This window comes from Dipodomys merriami, unplaced genomic scaffold, assembly GCF_024711535.1.
Source record: "Dipodomys merriami isolate MVZ:Mamm:240054 unplaced genomic scaffold, mDipMer1.0.p SCAF_49, whole genome shotgun sequence".
Taxonomy (NCBI): domain Eukaryota; kingdom Metazoa; phylum Chordata; class Mammalia; order Rodentia; family Heteromyidae; genus Dipodomys; species Dipodomys merriami.
The window spans coordinates 9,562,534-9,582,360 of record NW_027206057.1 but is presented as its reverse complement, the minus strand read 5'-3'; the positions used below and the strand labels follow the sequence as shown (position 1 = coordinate 9,582,360).

General features: G+C 38.7%; 1 protein-coding gene across 12 annotated transcripts in view; it reads right to left on the bottom strand.

Annotated features, from left to right (window-relative positions):
• Positions 1-3,952: 3,952 nt before the first annotated feature.
• Spats2l (spermatogenesis associated serine rich 2 like) overlaps positions 3,953-19,827 on the bottom strand; it is a 167,246-nt gene continuing 151,371 nt past the window's right edge. For all 12 annotated transcript variants that reach the window (XM_069995762.1, XM_069995763.1, XM_069995754.1 and 9 more), the window contains 5 exons: positions 19,223-19,281; positions 12,741-12,850; positions 10,147-10,249; positions 7,173-7,393; positions 3,953-4,841 (listed from right to left, as the gene is read on the bottom strand). In XM_069995762.1, the coding sequence (XP_069851863.1) occupies positions 4,449-4,841; positions 7,173-7,393; positions 10,147-10,249; positions 12,741-12,850; positions 19,223-19,281 (886 nt within the window). In that variant the 3' untranslated portion in view covers positions 3,953-4,448. The remainder of the gene's footprint in view (positions 4,842-7,172; positions 7,394-10,146; positions 10,250-12,740; positions 12,851-19,222; positions 19,282-19,827) is intronic.

The following is a 19,827-nucleotide window of genomic DNA, read 5'->3' as shown; positions in this document are numbered from 1 at the left end:
TCTAGAAGTGTTGAATTGAACGTTCATTGGCATCATCTTTCTCTTCCTTCTAATCAGAATTTATTGAGTTCTTACTATTGTGTTAGGTATTGGCAGCGGGGCAGTTTATTGTCTGGCTAGTATGTGTTGGTGGCATTCACTCAAACATAACTATCTCAGGTTTTTTGTGTTTTTTTTTTTTAATATTTTTTTTGGGTCCGGTCATGGGGCCTGAACTCTGGACCTGGGCGCTGTCCCTCAGCTCTTCAGCTCAAGGCTAGCACTCTACCACTTGAGCCACAGTGCCACTTCCGGCTTTTTTCTTTTTTGCTTATGTGGTGCTGAGGAATCGAACCCAGGGCCTCAGGCATGCAAGGCAAGGACTCTACCACTGAGCCAGCTTCCCAGCCCCTATCCCAAGTTTTTGAAATGATTTTTTTTTTACAGATTTGTAAGTCCTATGGTAGTTATCATAGTCATGGTTCTGAGTTTTGTTTTGTTTTTTGTTTTATTTTATTTTTTTGGTCAGAAATCCTCACCCTTTTCCAGACAAATAAACAAATTTGCTTTAGAACTGTACTCTTCGATGAAAGTAGTGTGTAGCAATTTCTCCTGTGAAACTTGAACCTAGCTGTAGCCCCAGGAGCTCTTCTGAGCCCTGGGATGAAGCAGAGTTCAGACAAAGGCTTCTGAAAATTAATCCTGAAAAAAAACTTGTAAGAAGCTTGTGTGATGAGAGCAACATTGTGTATTTCTCAGATAGAATAACTAGATCTAGCCCAGCATGCCTTTGCCTGCGGGGCTGCTATAATGAGATTAAGCACTGCTTTTGGCTGATCTGCCTCCGTGGATGGGAACTGATTCCTTAAAACTATGAATAGCCCAAAAAAAAAGAAACCATCTTAGGATTTACAAAGGCTTGTTAGAAGAAGCAAAAGAATGGGGAAAAAAATCCTTGTAATGACTTACAAAAGTAGTATTAAAATTGTACTTCAAATTCTTAGCTAAGTGATGGGAATTCTGGGACTTACAACTCTTCCATTTTTCTCCCTCAAAATTAGATCAATTAAGTTGGCTCAATCCTTTCAGGAATGTGTTGGAGAAATGTATTAGCCAGTTATTTGAATAATAATTATTCTTTCTTTTGCTTTTATAGTTTGCATCATAAATTTGGGAGCAAATGGCTCACTTTTGCTGCTGTATTTTTGCTATGTGGGGAAATCTGGAGTCCTAGCTCTACTATGCTGGATTTTAGGTATGGCCTCTGGAGCAAACTTGGTTAAAAAGCAAAGTGTGAATTGATAATTTCATGCATCATCTCTGGAGAAAGTTTTTACTATTGATATGCACAAGAGGGAGCTCTACACAGGTAGCAGTGCAGACAATGTACAAAGGAAGTAAGTAGCTCTTTGTTGAAGGTAGTGTAGAATTCAGGCATCTCTCTAGGTAAATGGGGATCAGACTCCCAATTCCTCATCAGACTGGCCTAGGATAAGAAATATATAAGCTTTTAATCCCTTATTCTTATGATTAAGACTTCAGTTCAAATCTAGTCTTTTTGAAAGTCAGAATTTCCATCTGTTATTTTGGGAAAAAAAACTTTGGTCACTTTTCCCATTAACCTTGTTTGATGTCCCTTCTGTAAGAATGCTTAATTAGACTCTCTTTTTCCGATGCTAGCAGAATTCACAGTTCTTGAACTGAGCTGTAAATTGGATTTGTTGGCCTGGGAATGTAGTTTAGTGATAAGAGTGCCTCTCTAACATGCATGAAGCCACAGTACCACATAAACAGAAAAAGCCAGAAGTGGCACTGTGGCTCAAGTGGTAGAATGCTAGCCTTGAGCAAAAGAAGCTCAGGGATAGTGCCCAGGCTCTGAGTTCAAGCCCCAGGACTAGGGAGAAAAAAAAGAAAAAGAAAAAGAAAGGAAGAAAGAAAAAAAGTCAAAGCCAAAATAAAATTAGATAAAAAAATTGGATTAGTTGTATGACTTGTTGTTCTTCCAAACTATGATATAGCCTTCACTAGTGAATTTGGTAGTGACTTAATGTTTAAATTCCTGTGCTTTGTTGTCTTTGAGTATAGAAGATAGCTAGAATATGGAGATTCTCAAATGAAATGTAGATTTGTAAATTTGGGAGTACAACACGTAGTGTAGATTTCACAGATTAGTCTAAGATCTATGTGGTACAGGGTAGTTGAGTTTTGAAGTTTTATAATCTTTTTAAACTGTTCTGACTTCTACACAAGAGAGATGTTACAACAAGAAAGATCCATTCTGTTGACCTTTTTACATTATGTAGGGAGATTAGAGTGTTCATAGCTCTTAGATTTTCAAAAGGAATTTAGAACATTTTAAAAGAATGTCAGAATATGACCCAGAGAGAGCTCTATGATCAAACAAATGGTTTTATCATAGAAGAATCGATGAAGCTCTGAGAAATGGGCCTGACATAGGAACTAAATATTGAAATTACTTAAAAAATATGTTACAAACTCTCACATACTTAAATGCTAAGGCAAAAATCTAGAGGAAAAAAGCAAAGGGATCTGAACATTTTTATGCATTCTTTTGTCTCTTTCCAAAGTTCTTTGGTTTCTTTTCAGTGAGCTAAGCTTTTGCTGTGTGGTTAGGAATGTGAGTTTGTTTAACTCCAGAGTAACCTGAGGCAGCCAGGGAAGGTTAATTTAAAGAGTGTGGTTAGGTCTAAGGCAGGTACATTCTTGACCTGGCAAGTCTATTTTCTTTTCTGTTACAAGAATGATCTGTCTTATCTTTTAAAGCTGTCACGTTTCAATTGACATTTTTACAGGGGCTGAGCAAAATCTTGCTACACAAAAGTTGTGTAAATTCCTCTTGACTTGTAAAATATAAATTCAAGGCTTCAGATGGGGTAAACAGAGACTGCAGAGACTGCAGTCCTGAACATTCATCTTTCTTATTTGAATGAGCAACTCTTCCTTCCTTCCTGGAATGTGACTTGACATTTTGAATTCCTGTTAAATCTCTGGGTACACCCAGAGACCTCAGAAGGAGAGAGAGCAAACATCCCCCTGTACTTGGCATAAAAAAAAAGGATGCTTGCATGGCTTGGAGGCTTAGGGGTGCTCTGTGGGGGGAAAAAAAAAGAGTGAACCTGGGTTGCCAGAAAACAATCTTAACATGAAACTGAAAAGCAGCATTTGCATTTGAAAGTAGCTGGTTGACAAATGTGGAGGGCACATGTTGTGGTCATGGAAGCCCTGATGTCAAACGGAGGGGACCAAAGGGCTCTGGTGTGTGGGCCACCCTATATGCTCCTCCTCGCTGCGGTAACAATAGCCCTTCTCCATATGGCCCTTCTGTGGCTCCTACCTGAGGAGCTGACCCATCTTGGGCACTGGAGGTGGGCTTTAATTAGGCTATGTTAATGAGTATTTCCTTTCAATGGGTTTACAATCAGGCCTACAAGCCATGGTGTGCAATCTTTGTTGGAATTTCTGTGAAATTTCATTTATAGGCTACCCGGAGAGCTTCTTTTGTTTTCTGGACAGTATGAAGTTAAGAATCTAAAGAGGGCAACTGTTTGCCACCATTCTGAATATATTATCAGTTGAAGGAGAAAGAAATAATTTAGATAACTAAGAGAAAGGATCTGTAGCCCTGATCAAATAGGACCTAACACATATTTTGATGCTGGATTTCTCAATCATTGAACCAATCAATGAATGGTCTTATTGTTCAAGCTAGACTGAGTTGAGATTCATGTTACTCCAAACCAGGGTTACCAACTGCCATATAATGTCTAAGATGACTGCAGTATGTATCACCTATCTGTATCCTAAAAAATGCTTTATTATCTGAAAGGTTATTTATTCCAAGAGAAATAGTATTGTGCAGAACTTTGCAAGGAAATCTCCAGTCTCTAGTTTTCTAAAAAGTGCTACAGAAAACCATCAATAATAAAGGAAGGCATCGACAAAAGAAACAAGCCAAGTGTCAAATGCAGCATATTTAATTTGTTTCAAATAAAGGAATATATGTATATATATATATTTCAGAAAACACCAGATGTTAATTTTTTACAAAAGCACATGTGTCTTCAGCAGATCATGTTTGTCTGATCATGAAGAGTATTTTTCAACATTAACTCTAAAGACAATCAATGGATTGACATCACGGCTACAACATAGGTTGCTAACTGAGCTCTGATCTTCAGCCACGCCTTGATTTCCCTAACAAATGAGTAAATACTGTCTGGCTACAATGCTGCAAAGTCTCGAGGAAAAGCATCAACAGATCAAGCAAAGCCATGAAATTTACGAAGCAAGCTAGAGCTGAGTATTTGAATTAGTAAAAATGATTAAGAGAGGATGACACAACCATACAGGGTTTATATATTCTGATTGACTCTCTTTTTGGCAGCGAATTGGGTCAGCACCTCGGGCAGGGAACCAGAACTGAGCAAAACCTGCTCTTCTCTCCTAGCTCAGGCCACCAGTGTCACAGCTGGGACAGAGAGAACTGTGGCATCTGTGGAAACTTCTATTCTTGTGGGGCAGAGATTGCACTGTGAAACCCTACTGACATTACCCCGGAAAGGCCTGGCCTCGCTGTTGTCTCCAACATGCTGCCTTCGCCGGGGCTTTTCAGTATGCACTGGGACCTCAGGGGGTTTGGTCCCCAAGGGGGTCTCTTGATTTTTGGCGCCACCTTTATTTTTGGGACGGAAGCCATTGTGTGGCTGTCTTCTGTGCTCATGCCGATTGTTGCCCTTCACCATTGGATCAACTTCATTAGCACTGCCCTGTGACTTGGCAGGACCATTTAGCCTGTTATGATACTGTGGATTAAATCTTCGTCTTTGGCTAGAAGGTCCATTCTGCAAAAAAAAAGAGAAAAATGTCAGATATTAGCAATCCAGAGAAAACACTAATAACCACAGGGAAACTGAAGCTACAGCTACACTTCAGAAGAATATGGCAACACAAAAGCAAGGTCAGGTTGATATGATCATCTTTTTTTTTTTTTAGGTCCAGTCGTGGGGCCTGAACTCTGGGCCTGGGCGCTGTCCCTCAGCTCTTCAGCTCAAGGCTAGCACTCTACCATTTGAGCCACAGTGCCACTTCCGGCTTTTTTCTTTTTGCTTATGTGGTGCTGAGGAATCGAATCCAGGGCCTCAGGCATGCAAGGCAAGCGCTCTACCACTGAGTCATCTTCCCAGCCCCACGATCCTTCATCTTAGCATAATAGTCTTACAAATGAACATATAAGAAAATTACTAATACCAAAAGAGAGGTTAAGAAACATAAGCCAGATAAAAAAGTAGACCAAGTAAAAACAAATGAAAGGTTATAACAAATGAAAGGTATACAATGGAAGAGTAATGGTGGTTCTCTACCAGGAACAAATATGTATGTATGTATCTCCAGAAAAATGGTCCAAACAGAGTAGCTCAGGGCTATATGAGACTAGAATTCCAGTATCTTGAGTACTTAAAAGTACTGAAGTTCAGAAAGGAGGGTACAGTGTCTGAGTGGTCATGTCTCCTTGATCTCACTGAACTCACCATGCTGGAGACAGCCAGAAGGAGTTACTCTGAAGTACTAAGGCCCTTTTTGTTTGGGTCTGTAGTGTTCTGTAAGGATGTATAATTGTTGTATTTTATGCATAAGGAAATTTTTTATAAGTACATATAAGGATATTTTATATGTAAGTGATACATAAGGATATTTCAATTTATATGAGGCCATCACCTAAAAGGCTAAGATACTGGGTAAAAAATACTGACATAATAGCATTTTTAATATTTCATTTTAAAATTATTTATTTATTTATTTATTGTTGGTCATGAGGCCTTACTCTGGGCCTGGGCTAGCGCTCTACCACTTGAGCCACAGTGCCACTTCCAGCTTTTTCTGCTTATGTGGTGCTGAGGAATCGAACCCAGGGCCTCATGCATGCAAGGCAAGCACTCTACCACTGAGCCACCTTCCCAGCCCCATTTTTAATATTTTAATATGAATTAATTTTTAAAGAAATTTAGAAAGGAAAATTCTTAGATTAAAATTTAGACACTAGGACTGGGAAGGCGGCTCAGTGGTAGAGCGCTTGCCTTGCATGCTCAAGGCCCTGGGTTTGATTCCTCAGCACCACATAAGCAAAAAAAAAAAAAAAAGCCGGAAGTGGCACTGTGGCTCAAGTGGTAGAGCGCTAGCCTTGAGCTGAAGAGCTGAGGGACAGCGCCCAGGCCCAGAGTTCAGGCCCCATGACCGGACCCCCCCCAAAAAAATTTAGACAGTATTATCATGGTGTTTAGTTATGAGCAAAGAACAAAAGCAGTGTAAATAGCCAGCAAAATAGATTCTGCTACAAATGTATAGACTTCTTCTTATCAAAGTGCTATTTTAAAGCCCATTAAGACATTCAGGATCAGAGACATGCCTGTCAATGTTGTTAATGGGAACTCTTAAAAGATGAAGACAATAAGAGCAAACAGTATCCATTAGAAAATCAGCACTTTGCAATATTGAAGAAAAAAAAAAGAGTGTCAGTGATCACAAAAGTAGCATGCCTAACTCCTATATAATCAAATGCCATTATTAAAATAATTCATTCTCCATCCATAAGGGAAGAATCAGTTCTTAAAGATGAAGTGGAGAATCAGGAAGGGATGGAAAATTGACCTTTGAAAACTTTGAGAAGCCATGGTAGATAAGAACAAATAAAGTAATTTCAAAATGCATTTCCTTTACTGAAATCCCAAGAGAAGAAGAATAGTTGGCACTAACTTTTGGCCTCTTACTAATAACATGAAACAAAAGTGGGAACTGAATTATCTTAAAAATGAAACCAAAGACTTGGTTTTTCTCTAATAGGCTCAGTGGCCCAGTTCTGAATCTTGTGTCTGTGTCTTTGTGTGGATGTCAGCCACATGTGAGTTGATAATAGGGACCTGGGGATGGTGACAACCTGGGGATGTCCATGCTATCAAGTGACCTCTTCCTCCATGTGTGAAACGTCAATGAAGTGTATACTGGATATACTGGGGAAGTCCCAGGAGACCACACAGTACTTCTGGGGCTGGAGTGAGCTTCCCAGAGAACTCACAGCTAGCTGTTGCTATTGTCTTCCGTGGCATGACTCACCATAGTCTATAAGACCCCACAGGCAGCACCAGGAGACCCGCACCTCACTCCCCAGGGTGGCTTACCTGCTTGTTAGTTGGCATAGCCTGGTGAGAGAGATCAGCAGTGTTGTGAAGACTGCTCATCATTTTTGGGTTTGCTGCTTTCCCCTCCAAGGCCTTGTTGTGAATGGATGATTTCCGGACAAAGTTATTCTGTTTGCCAGAGGATGCTGCATGAGCATTCAGCAGAGGCAGCAGGTTGCTGCAGGGAGTTCTTGAGGAATAGTTGTTCTTTGGATGTGTGACTGCAACAGGAAAGGCTTGGTGTTAAAGGCTGACCCCACTAGGAAGTGCTAGGAGTTGAAGAAATTAGCAGGCGCTCTACAGAAATGTATGTTTTTGTTTTTTTTTTAAGATGTCATTTGAAAGGGCACCTTGGTGCTTAGAGACCACCCAATTTCTCCTGTGAGAATCAATGAACAATGATTACAGCTACAGCATCTACTTTAGGAGACATTTGTAGAAATAACACATATCTAAGCAATTTAAATATTATTCTTTAGTTCAAGAACCACCAAGAGAAGTGTGATAATGAAACCTTGAGTTTCCCTCTCAGGTACTGACTGTAAATGCATTTTGCCTCTTAGATTGCCCATTACCAAACTCATTCTTGCTGTCCTTGCTATACCCCTATACTAGTTGAAATTGCAGAAGCCTAGAAGGATCAAGAGGTGCACAGACATTTGGGCTGCTAGAGCCATAATATTCTGAGGATATGGCGATGGGAGAACATTGTGTTGGGAATTTTGTCACTAGGTCTTGAATATCTCTGATGATAGGACCAGGCCTGCCAGACCCTAATGAATCTTTTATACTCCATTAGACTGGAGCTACATTATATAGCCTTTTATTAGCCCCATTTTATGCAGACCCACTGCAAATGTGACGTGTACCATTTCCAATGCTACAGGCAAGGCAGGCTGATCAGCAGACCCCTGCCAAGCTCAGGCTCAGGCAGGTCTGTGCAGCATTTATTATTGCTATTCCTGCTGTTTTTGAAAGTGGTAGTTTCTGACGGGATGATTTCTATGTGATTATGCTGAAAGAGGGGCAGAAGAATCAATTCAAGGATAAAACTGTGACTTTACTCTCACAGCTTACCAGGATTTGACTGTCAGAATGGACAGTATGACTTTTCTCTGAATCTTAAAAATTGTCACCAAATTTTAAAAGCAATTTTCTCTCTTCCCTTTGTTGGATCACACTTAATCCCAGGGTTCTGTGAGAGGATTAAGTAGTGATCATAGTACATTAGGAGTGGAAAGGACAGTGACATAGCTCTAGCCCTTTCCTTTTGTAGGAATGGTGTAACAGCAATTTGGGGCTGTCCAAACACAACCAGGGGATTTGGGTGGTTCTTGGGTTTACCACCTTTGGTTGCATGGGGTCATATTCCCTGCAAATCAAAGACCACACTACTTCTGATTCAGTAGCCGTGGGCACTCAATGTGTCCTCAGCAAAGCCAAGAAAGAATGAGCCCTGTTTCAAACATTTGAGATGGAGGCTCTTTCATATGGATCATGTGTCATTTAGTAAGGGACAGTTTCTCCCACTAGATGGCACTTGGAGGAAATCGGGTGTGGTAACACCTCCCACTCCATCTGAGATCAGTGGAACACAGTCACTCAGCAACAGCATCTTGCTCATGATCTGGCTGTAGTGGGAACTAAGCTGCCTAGGCAGAATTTCCAACTGTGAACCAAGACTATTCACTTTTTAGGGGTGGGGCAGACACCGGGGGATGGAGATGGCAAACAGATTCTTTAATAAGGAAGGGAGCAAAAGTAATCATCTAAAAAAAATGCAGTCAAGGGCTAAGTAAGTAAGCATGCTCAAGTAAGTAAGCATGAGGCACTGAGTTCAAATCCTAGTGCCATCACCACCACTATCCCCCCACCCCTGCAAAAAAAAAAGCAGTCAAAAAAATTAGGTAATAGCCAAAGATATGGGAGCAAGTTTGCTCACAACATTGCTGTTTTGGTGGTGAAAAAGTAGAAACAAAAGCCACAATCAAAGAACTGGTTACATTGTTTATACTTAAATGATTTAAATATAATACATATAATAAAAACATAATTATCAGTTAAATATATTAACATGAAAAAATGTCTACCATCTATTATAAAGTAATCAAATAAATCATTTTACTATGTATGTATATACCTAGCATAGTTCATTGTATTATACTGGATGGAGTAAAAAGTATGATGCTCATGATCTATTTAACATAGATTGATACTGTGTAGTTCAAACTTACAGTTCTTATAATTAGAGAAAAAAATTCTACTTTGAAAAAAATGCTGTCAAGTCTCAATTGTCCATCTGACTATGAAGCAATGGATTTGTTCTGATCCTCAGTGGTCCTTCTTGCCTTCTTGTGGTCTCCTCAAAGCCACTTTACATCTAGCTCCTTGTGGGTGGGCTAGAGTAGGGGAAAAAATTGCAGCCAATTTTGTTGCACATTAGCTTCTCTAATTAAAGCTTAATAGGGAACAAGACTAAAGCTAATGACTGAAGTGAAGTCTTTCATTATCTGCAGGCTTCACTCAGCATGAGGAGCCCGGGGTGAGGGCAGGGAGCTCAGGGCATCATGGAGCAGAATACAGGACAGCTGGGCCCAACACAATAGCTGATTGTTGCAAGTGATGAGGAAAACTCACTCACTTGGAACAGTCTCTGTAGAACTGGGCCTCTTTGAAATCAGAGGAGCAGTTTATCTGGCAGTGCTTAGTAAAGTTTGCAGAAGGTATAAACCAGTTGACCTGGTCTGTTCCGCTTAATAAATCCCAGGGATTTACTGATGGGCAGTGGCATTTGAAGAGTCTAAGTTCAAATCTTGACATTTCTAGTGACTTGTGTCATGACCTTCGATCATTAAATCTCTTTAGACCTCGCTGTAGTCCCCCAGGGGACTGCATACCTGACATTTCCTATATCAACTCCAAACAGCAGCAAGATTCCTCACACAGAATTATTTAGCACGTATGCAAAACTCACTTTCTCCGCAGAGCATGATTTGGGCCTTCAGCTGTTCTATGTCACAGGAGAATCGGGCAGCCTTCCCAAGCTCTTCATCATATTTACGCTCACTGACAAAGTGCTGGAGGAAAGAGAAGTAAGGCAGAAGCCCCACAGTCACTGAAATGTCTGTGATACCTGCAGATTCATTCATTCCACTCTTCCAGTGTCCTGAGAGTAGTGACTGGGTGAGGATCACTCCAGCTCAGTCACTGTGAGGTCCTAGTAAGTCAGTTGTGGTTCTAACCTGCCTAACCATGATCATGATTTTAGAACACCAATGGGTCTTGTTTTGCCTTTGCCTAGATATAAACCAAATATGATGAAGCAAAATGTATGTCTGACATCATCTATTTAACCTTAGCACCTCTTGATAGAGCAATTTTCTGGTTTGGCCAAGGGTCTGGTAAGCTATTAATGGTCAAGAGAAAACAGGTCATCCTTCATAGACACCCAGAAACCCATCCCTATTGGAATAGCGAATCTGGAAGTCCAAATAAAAATTTCAGTGTGTAGAAGACATTTTTAATGGTAAAATTTCAACTGCTGTTATAGGAAGTAGAAAAGATTATTTTTCAATTCATTTAAAATTCAATTTAAAATTAAAATCTATGTGTAGATGACAGAGTGTGAAATACAGAAATACCTATGACTCAGCCCCTCTTGAATTTACCAGGCAGTTTACCACATAGCAAGGGAGAGATACCATTAAATACAAGGTGGAAATGTGCATGGTGCATTAGGAATATGAAAAAGGAAGAAGTAATCTCTGACTGAGGGGAATGGGAAAAGAGTTATGTAAAAACGAACATTCAAAAAGGTTGAGTTGGAACACTGAAAAAGGTTCTTGAACATTTACCAGTCACTGACCAAATTCTTACATTTTCATCTGATCACATTATTTCGAAGTGAGCACTGTTATTGCCATTATTTTACAGGTAAGGAATAGATGTTATAAGAATGTAAGACAATATATAATGTATTCAAGCTACAGAAGTAGAACATTTTCGAGCTGGACGGTTTCATCCCAGAGCCTGTGCTACTCACCAGTTTATGATGAGTGGGATTTTGATGGGCAGAAATTAAACCCAGAGGAGGCATTGATTTCAACAGACTAGAAAGCTGTAATTCATACTCATCACTTGATGATATAATAGAAGTTGCAATATATTTTGGAGTCTAGTCATAGATTGTATTCTGATGGATCATACCAGAGGAGATTAGATCTGCTTTGGGTGCATATATCTGAACTTAGGGTGGAGTAGAGGCTGGAGAAGGACAGTGAAGGCAGAAAGACTAGTTAAGAGGCCATTGCAATTGGCTGGATGGGAGACAACAAAGGCAAGAATAGAATAGGTGAGAAGGGAAACACCCCCACAACTCTTTCCTCCAGGAGCTCCCATTCATGCCTAAGGCGTGATGGAGGGGACTAAAGAGTCACTTGCCATTATCTACCGTGTTCAACTAGTTTTATATCCAAACAGGTAGACAATTCTTCTAAAGCTAGACACAACTCTGTCTTAAAAGGAATCTAATTTTCTAGATGTGGGTAAGAAGTGCATGTGTATGGATATGCACATGCACATGCACAGATATATGTGTGTGTGCATGTATGTGTGTTTCCTATATTGGGTGAAAACAGAGGAGGAGAGGAGGAATTTATAACTTTTATCTTACTACCTTGTTGTAAATATTCATTCTTGTCTTCTTGGAAACCATTTCCCTTTCTGGCAACTGTACCCCAATCCTGTTTAAAAGGTTTACAGTTTTGAGGGGTTTTTAAATCAAGGTGCTACATCCTCTTTTGGGCAAATGATTGGTGGGACCCAAGTGGAGGACAGTTAGAGCTGCTTATTAGGGGTTTGAATCAGATGGGTGGCACGAGAGCTAATGAGTTTTGAAGATCACTCATTCCATGGGGCCCTGGAGAGCTTGGAATTACTGCTCCTTACAACATGAGTTTCCCTGGCTCCTGACTAGTTGTAGACCCAGCTCTGCAGAGCACGCTATGCTTTGGTGACCTACAATCAACATTATATCAGATTCTTCTTGTTCTTGAGGTGAACCAGGGTCAGTTTCTGTTGCTTAGAGCAGTAGAATTAATCTAATAAGTACACATTTATGAGTAGTGATCCTAACAAAAAAAGGACAATTAAGACAGAAAATGATTAAGAAGTCTCCACAGTCTGCGTGATTTATAATCTTTACTGTTAAATATTAAGTTTCTACTTAGAATGTGCTCACAAGTGTGTATTTATAAAATACATAGAAATTATCATATGCTCTATGCCAGCTCTGAATCATGATTGAGTACACTTTATTTGGATCAATCCCAAATGATTAAGAAAATAGCTTGGCCCTTTCCTTTATAACAACTTATCCACTCTGTATTGTCCTTAAATAAAGAGATTGGATGGTTCTTTACTGTATTTTATATTCTATATTTAACCTCATGAAAAAGTGCTATGTGTATAGGTTTTGACCCTCAGGGAGCAGCAGTCGGGATGCAAAACAAACATAATAGGGATCAGATCTCTTGCTCAGGGTTCAGGCTGGGATGTTTCAGAACTGACCTTGATTTCGGCCCTGAGTTCGGCCAGCTGCATCTCTGCCATTTGACTGGCTAGATCAGTAAGTCTTTTTAGTTCTTCTGCTTTCTTCTGACGAGCAGTCAGAATTTCCACTGCCAAATAAGAAGGATACATTAGGGTCAGAGTTAAACATAATTACATGACCGAATTTCTTGGAATCTGTTCTTTCTTTACAGACTGATTGCTTTGTTGGACCATGACTATTATTTTCTGAGTTGGTCACTGAAGTGGTTTTCTTTGGTGCCCATTTCAAAAATCCAATTCTTTTGTGTCTTTACCGTCCCAAATCAAAACACAGACCCTTTCGATTCACTATGCACCTACATTTCTTCATTTTCTCTACTAGCATTTGACCTCACTTGTTTAAAGTTTTCAGTGTGTGAGTTCTTCAGAAAAAACTATCTCTGAAAAAAGATATATATATAATTAAAGCCAGGCAGCTATCGCTCACTGATGTCATCCTAGCTGCTCAAGATGCTGATAACTGGAGGAACACAATTCAAAGCAAGCTCAGGGCAGAAAAGTCTCCATCTCCAATTAACCAGCAAAAAGCCAGACTGGAGGCATAGCTCAGGTGGTAGTGTCAGCCATGAGCAAGAAAGCTAAGTGAAAGTACAAGACCCTGAATTCAAGCATTGGTACTGGCATACGTGCACACAAAATTCTAGTGAATGACACTGCAAAGATAAAAAAGTCTATTAAGAAACATCTATTCGTATGCATGTGCCATACCATTTAATTCTAGGTGCAGAAGACCTTCTAATTTTAAGACATATTCACTTAGAGCAACCTTGCTAATGGAATATGATTTAAACTTTTACGTTATTAGTTTTTGTGAGCTTAAAAAATGTCTTTGCTTTTGATGCTCTGCAGATATATTTCCATTCTGCAAATAGAGACATTCCAGACCACAGTGTCTTGTGTCTTTGTTGCAAGTGTCCCCAGTGGAAAAATTTCAAGGGCGAGCCAAGCCAGCTTGAACTGGATTTGTGTGCACTCTTTAGCACCTGCACATACACAAGAGACACCAGGGAGTCTCACAGTTCTGTCAGATGAACTAAAGGTTCAGATAGATGCAGTAGCCCAGAAGTTAACGTGTGTATTTCCCAAATGATTATAAAGCAGAGAAACAATAAATACAGACACACAGGTAAGATTTAAATGCAAACTCTGTCTATTTTAAAATTGCTTTTTCTTTTCTTCTTCTTCCACTTCTCCTTCTTCTTCTTTTTGGTACTGGGTGTTGTACCTGCGAGGCAAATGCTTTACCACTGAGCTACATCCCAGCCCAAGTTTGATCATTTAATAGATTGACTTACAGCTCTCAAACTCATTATATGTGAATTTCCTTCAATTCTTTTGGATAAGCATTTGAGCCTAAGAAAATTGTAACTCATCTAAGATAAAATGCATGTTGAATTCAAATTCTGTGAGACTAGATTTACAGTACATATGTATAGTCAGACAATATGAAGGTATTTGTTGTTGTTTTTGAGACAGTCTTGCTATGTTCCAAATGCTGGCCTCAATTTTGTGATTTTCCAGATCTTTTCCAATATGACTTCTGATTTTAAGAGTCATTAACATATAAAATGTTAATGAACATGTCAAATATCAAGAAAGAAGTATAGAATCAAGGCCTAAGATTCCTTACAAACGATGTCATTTTGTAGACACAGGGAGACATTCTCTTTTTATGTTAATACCAATGTTGAGAAGTTAATAAAAATAATTAAGGTATAACTCATAAAGCATATTCATCTGCCAAACTACAACAGTCATGTTTTGGTTATTGGGGCTTCTCCTGCCTTCTCCCCCACTTATAACACCATGTAGCTGGGCAGACTGGTATATGCTTAATGGCCTTTATGAAAACAGAAGAGCTAGTGAAAAACTAGGAGATGTGAGTAAAAGGAATTATCACCCGAATGTCAATCATGTATTACTGAGTGATATCTCCAGTTATCATTTTTGGCCAGAGGATGTATGTTTTGTTTGGCCCACACATTATTTTAACAAGTTAGATGCCTATATTTAAAAATCAGGGAGTGCCATTTGAAAGGTTGTTTTCTGGTGTCTCTTAAAACATTAGCATTCCTATGTAGCAATCACTGGCTAAAAGCTGATGAGCTCTTGTTCATTCTAGATATAGCATGTTGCCCAGTGTGCCACCATTCCCACTGGTCCTGCTCCACACATTCATGTTATCTGTTCGTATAGATCTCAGTCAGTCATGGAACTACAATGCAGACTTAACTATGTGGTTCTTCATGTCCATGGTAACCTAGCGCCTGGAACATAGGAGCTGAAGATATTCACTAAGTGAAGGATTTGGAGAATGCATTACTTGAAAGCAATAGCTATAGAAAGACTGAAGTTTCTCATTTTCAGGGGCTACTTAAGGGAATTTGGTACCCATATTTTGGGTTATTTTGTTTGTTTGCCATTATAATTCAACAGATGGATGGACTAAAGTCTGTTGCATGAGGAAATGTTTCTCTAGTAAAAATAGGAAATGAGATACTTTCATCTTGCAAAGGAGGGTAAAAAATAAATTCAGAAAACCCAGACTTGACAAGTAGTTGGAAAAGGGGTCAGCAGACCCTGATGACTGCACAGCTAAGCAGATCTGACTTTTCTTAATGGATCATTTGTGGGATTGGTGACAATTAGGGGGTCATTGTTCTTTTTGATTATGTAGAACTTGGGCATTCACACCAAACAGAAGATTCTGTAGAAATAGATATAAATGGGCCCTAAAATGGGAATGCAGGTGCAAGTTCACCAATAAATTCAGAGTTTTAAACTCAACCAAATGTGCATGAAAATGAATGCATTGCATCAGCAAGTGTTGGGATACATTTTACATATAGTCTCATTAACATTTCAAAGCCTTTCATTATGGAAAAAAAAAACGCTTTAAAAGTTGAGATCTAAAGCCAGTATTCTTCAGGGGCAAACATTTTCACCTCAAAAACATCAATCACAGATATAAAAAGCAAAAACAAAACAAAACAAAAAGACCAGATCAGATCTTAAGATTCATTCATCCTGTAATTTAAAATAGAATAATAAGTATGTTTGAAAGCACTATCCTTTCTCTGTAGAGGGAGATAGTACCATAAAACTTAGGTTTTCACTGCATGGAAGACTTAATATTATTTATGCGTTTTTATAAATAGTATCTGGCATGCTAAAATCCATTTTCTCAATAGGATTTATAAATTCCTTCAATTTTTTTTTTAGCATCTGGAAGCTTGGTTCATATTATGTGAACCATGGAAAATCTTCAGGCTTCTTCAATGATACTCATCAGCTAAAAGTGCATTCTGGAATGGGCAAGCCAGATATTGGAGCAGAGGTATTCTTTCTTTGAAAGCCTTTTGGTTCCTTAAAAATTCTTAAGAATTAAACACTTTGCTTCATATTATGTCTGTGTTCCTGTTAATACAAAGCAGTGTTTTCTTTCCATATTTTAGCAAACTTTCTCCTCCAAGAATCTGCCTGTTCAGGTCCACTTCCCTGGAGGAGACAGATGAAGTTACCATAACACTTACTTTCTTTATTTGTAAAATGGAATCATCATACTAACCACCTAGGGTTACCATGCAACCACACAAAGTAACATTTATAAAGTGTTTAGTTTATTCTATTCAAAATGTAAATTATAAGTATTATTAATAAAATGGGGTATATTCATCCAGAGTATATTTCCTCTTTTAATAATCACATTAGTGTTCCCAGATATTGGATTTCATGGTCTACCGACATGAAATTGACTACCGTAATTCACTTAAATATTTATGGTCTTTCTTAATATTGATGGTCTTTCTCAGCATTGTCTTAAGTGCCATGTGAGAAAGGGGTTTATGTTACAATTGTGGAAATATGATTTATACCATATATAAATATGATTCATGTCACCTATAGGAAAAATATTCTTGGGACCATAGATAAGCAAGTTCAAGATGGTGGTAAAAAAGACAGATTTGTACTTAATGGTATGCATGGTTCAGTAGTACCTTCAGCTCTCCCTTAACCCCCCCCCCCCCGAGATACATACCTGTTGACACAAGTGTATCACCTCAGAGATGTAGCACAATCTCTTGGACCTTCATTTCTACCAGAATATTTGATGAACTAATCTATTTATTGATAAGAACTTTTCTCTTTGTGTACATATACTGTGTCATGTACTGTGCTAAGTGCCTGGCCTCTAGCTTCTCGTTATACCTTTATAATAAGCTGAGATGGATGTTACTCTTTTTCCCTCTTCTCTGATAACGCACCACAGAATATAAGAAATGAAAAAAATGGTTCAAGCTCACATAGTGAGTAGGTGAAAGCTGGATTTGGACCCAGTTCTGTGTCCAGAACATGCCAGCGGACTAGCCCCTGGCTCTGGGCAGCCCTGAAAACTAAAACCTGCAGCAGAGATTAGGTGCTGAAGTTAGGTGAACCCTGCCAGCCAATCCAGCAGTTTGAGGGTTGGTGAAGTCTTAGTGAGAACCTGCTTTCTCTACAGTTTATCCTGCTCTCACAGTGCTCAATGTGCAAGGAAGCACACAGTGAATGTTTATTGGTGGAAGGAGTTTTAATGACAGGGATGCTCCAAATTCCACACATCTTGGAACCTAACATTTCTCAAAAAGGAAGAATGAATATGTGAAAACTGAAGTCTTTTATCATCTTTCTAAGTTGGCTCTAGAGAACCATCTGTGGCTGTGTTGGTTTCTAGTTAGCATTTTTAGAAATAAGCTATACCTAGGAAGCAGAAAACCCAAGTCATGTGTATACTCCACTTTTACTGAAGAAATCAATGGACTTCAAAGAAGAAAATAATTTCACACCCAGAGGGATGTTCACCCTGGATTAGATTAGTTTCATCAATGTATTTTAGATCTAAAATGTTGTTTAAAATTAGAGAATTGAATAATAAAAGATAATGGTGGCTATTTTTGAAAGATAAAATGACAGTGAATTATGGCCAAGATCCAGGGAAGAAAATTACAAGAAAAATCTGGTCTAATCTTTCATTCCTGATGAGAAAGACATTTCAGTCAAAAGAAAAGCAATTTAATTGAAACTTAGTTGGGTGCACGTTTCCAATTAGCTAATTCATGAGAGAGAATCTGGGTAAGGATAAAGAATCCATAACAACCAGGAAGCAATAATTATAAAACTAAGTCCTGGCTGGAAAATATGGCATTGAGGGTCACATTCACATAGTAGACTGAATTCAATACAAAGGACTCAGAGTGTCTACTTGTGGCTTGATACTGAATCTCTTGATACAGAATTGTCTCTGTTGAAATTTGTAACCCATTAATCTCAGCTAGCCTAAGATGATAAATCTGCTCTGCTACTACTGTACCCCAGTGGAAAGGTTTAGACAGATACATGAAAAGAGAGCAAACTCAGAATGTCAATATTTTGTGTTAAGTTTAGGAAAAGTTTTGCATTACTGGGATAGTGTGAGTGTATTCATTATTTAAGTAGGGAATTTGGTCCATTAAGCAGTCTAATGTGTGATTTCAATTTAAAACATGGAATTGATTTTCTCTTGTGGTTTTAAGTTGGCAGGTGTTGGCATATTTGATGAAGTTTGTAAACAGAATTGGGATGTTTTAAGAAAACTTCATTTAGACATCTCTACATTTGAATTATTAATCTTGCAGAAGTTGTTTAAAAACTCAGGAAATTTTGTTTGTTAGATTTGTATGTGTGTGGCAAGCATCTGAAGTGCTTCAGATGAGACAGATATTTTCCATTTATATGTAATTCAATATATGAAGAATTTAAGAAACAGAGTCAATGGAAAAATTTGGGGTTTTTTTTTGTTTGTTTTTTGGTTGGTCGTGGGGCTTGAACTCTAGGCCTGGGAGCTGTCCCCTGAGCTCTTCAGCTCAAGGCTAGCACTGTACCACTTGAGCCACAGTGCCACTTCCAGCCTTTTCTGTTTATGTGGTGCTGAGGAATCGAATTCAGAGCCTCATGCATGTGAGGCAAGCGCTCTACTGCTGAGTCACCTTCCCAGCCCCAATGGGACAAATTTGAAAGGGATCTTAATTTGATAAATTTTTTATTGAACCTAGAAAAGAGTACGTGAAAATGACTATATAATATAGCAAAATTACTATGTTGTAAAGGCTTAAAAGGAGTATCAAGATTTAATGCTACATGTAATGTCATTTTCAATCCACCTAAGCAGACAGTTTTCCATTGCAGAAAAGTTCCTTGAATTTTAAAGAAGTTACCCAGAACCTCCTGATTACTGAGTACACTGTCATGTACTTAATGCTATGAGTGTAAGTGCAGCTGTGGCTTGTGTAAGGTTACAGAGCTCATGAATTAGTGTTTCAGAGTGAATGTGAACATGCCCATAATCTAGTATCTTTCTCACTCTGACTGTGGATTGCTTCTGGTTGGGAGATACCTTATCAGATAACTATCCATCAACTTACTTGCTTCTTCTTTAACTTTGTCCATTTCTGCCATTAATGATACTTCTTTGTCAATGATGCTAGGGAAAAACAAAAACAAAAAGAATATGCTTAAACTTTAATCAGTTTAAGGATTAAAACAAAAGTGATTTTCATTAAACAAAATCAAAATATGCTGTTTCTATACTCCAATGCCAGTAGCACACACACACACACTCTCTCTCTCCAAAGACTCAGGCAATGTGGAACGCATGTTCTCAAGGGTTACATAGTGACATCTGCTGATTAGCATCGTCAAAAAAATAAAGAACCTTTCAGACTTGCAAAATTGTGTTGCTTTTAATCTAAATTTTTGTGTATTTTTGCCATTGAGTAATTCCAAAGTTCCTAAACAAAGTATTTGAAAAGCTGGCACTTAGATCATTGAGGACAGTAGTTCCCAAATGACTGTGTGCTCTACTCTCCTTGATCCTGGCTCGTGGGTATGAAGTAGACCTTGTTCTGATGTAAATGGTCCCGAGCCTATTTGACAAATTCATGGCAACCTATCTGTATAGGCCATAATATAATTCATGCCTTTCTCATTCTTCCAAATAAGCATGTCCAAGTTCTAATGAACTTTATCC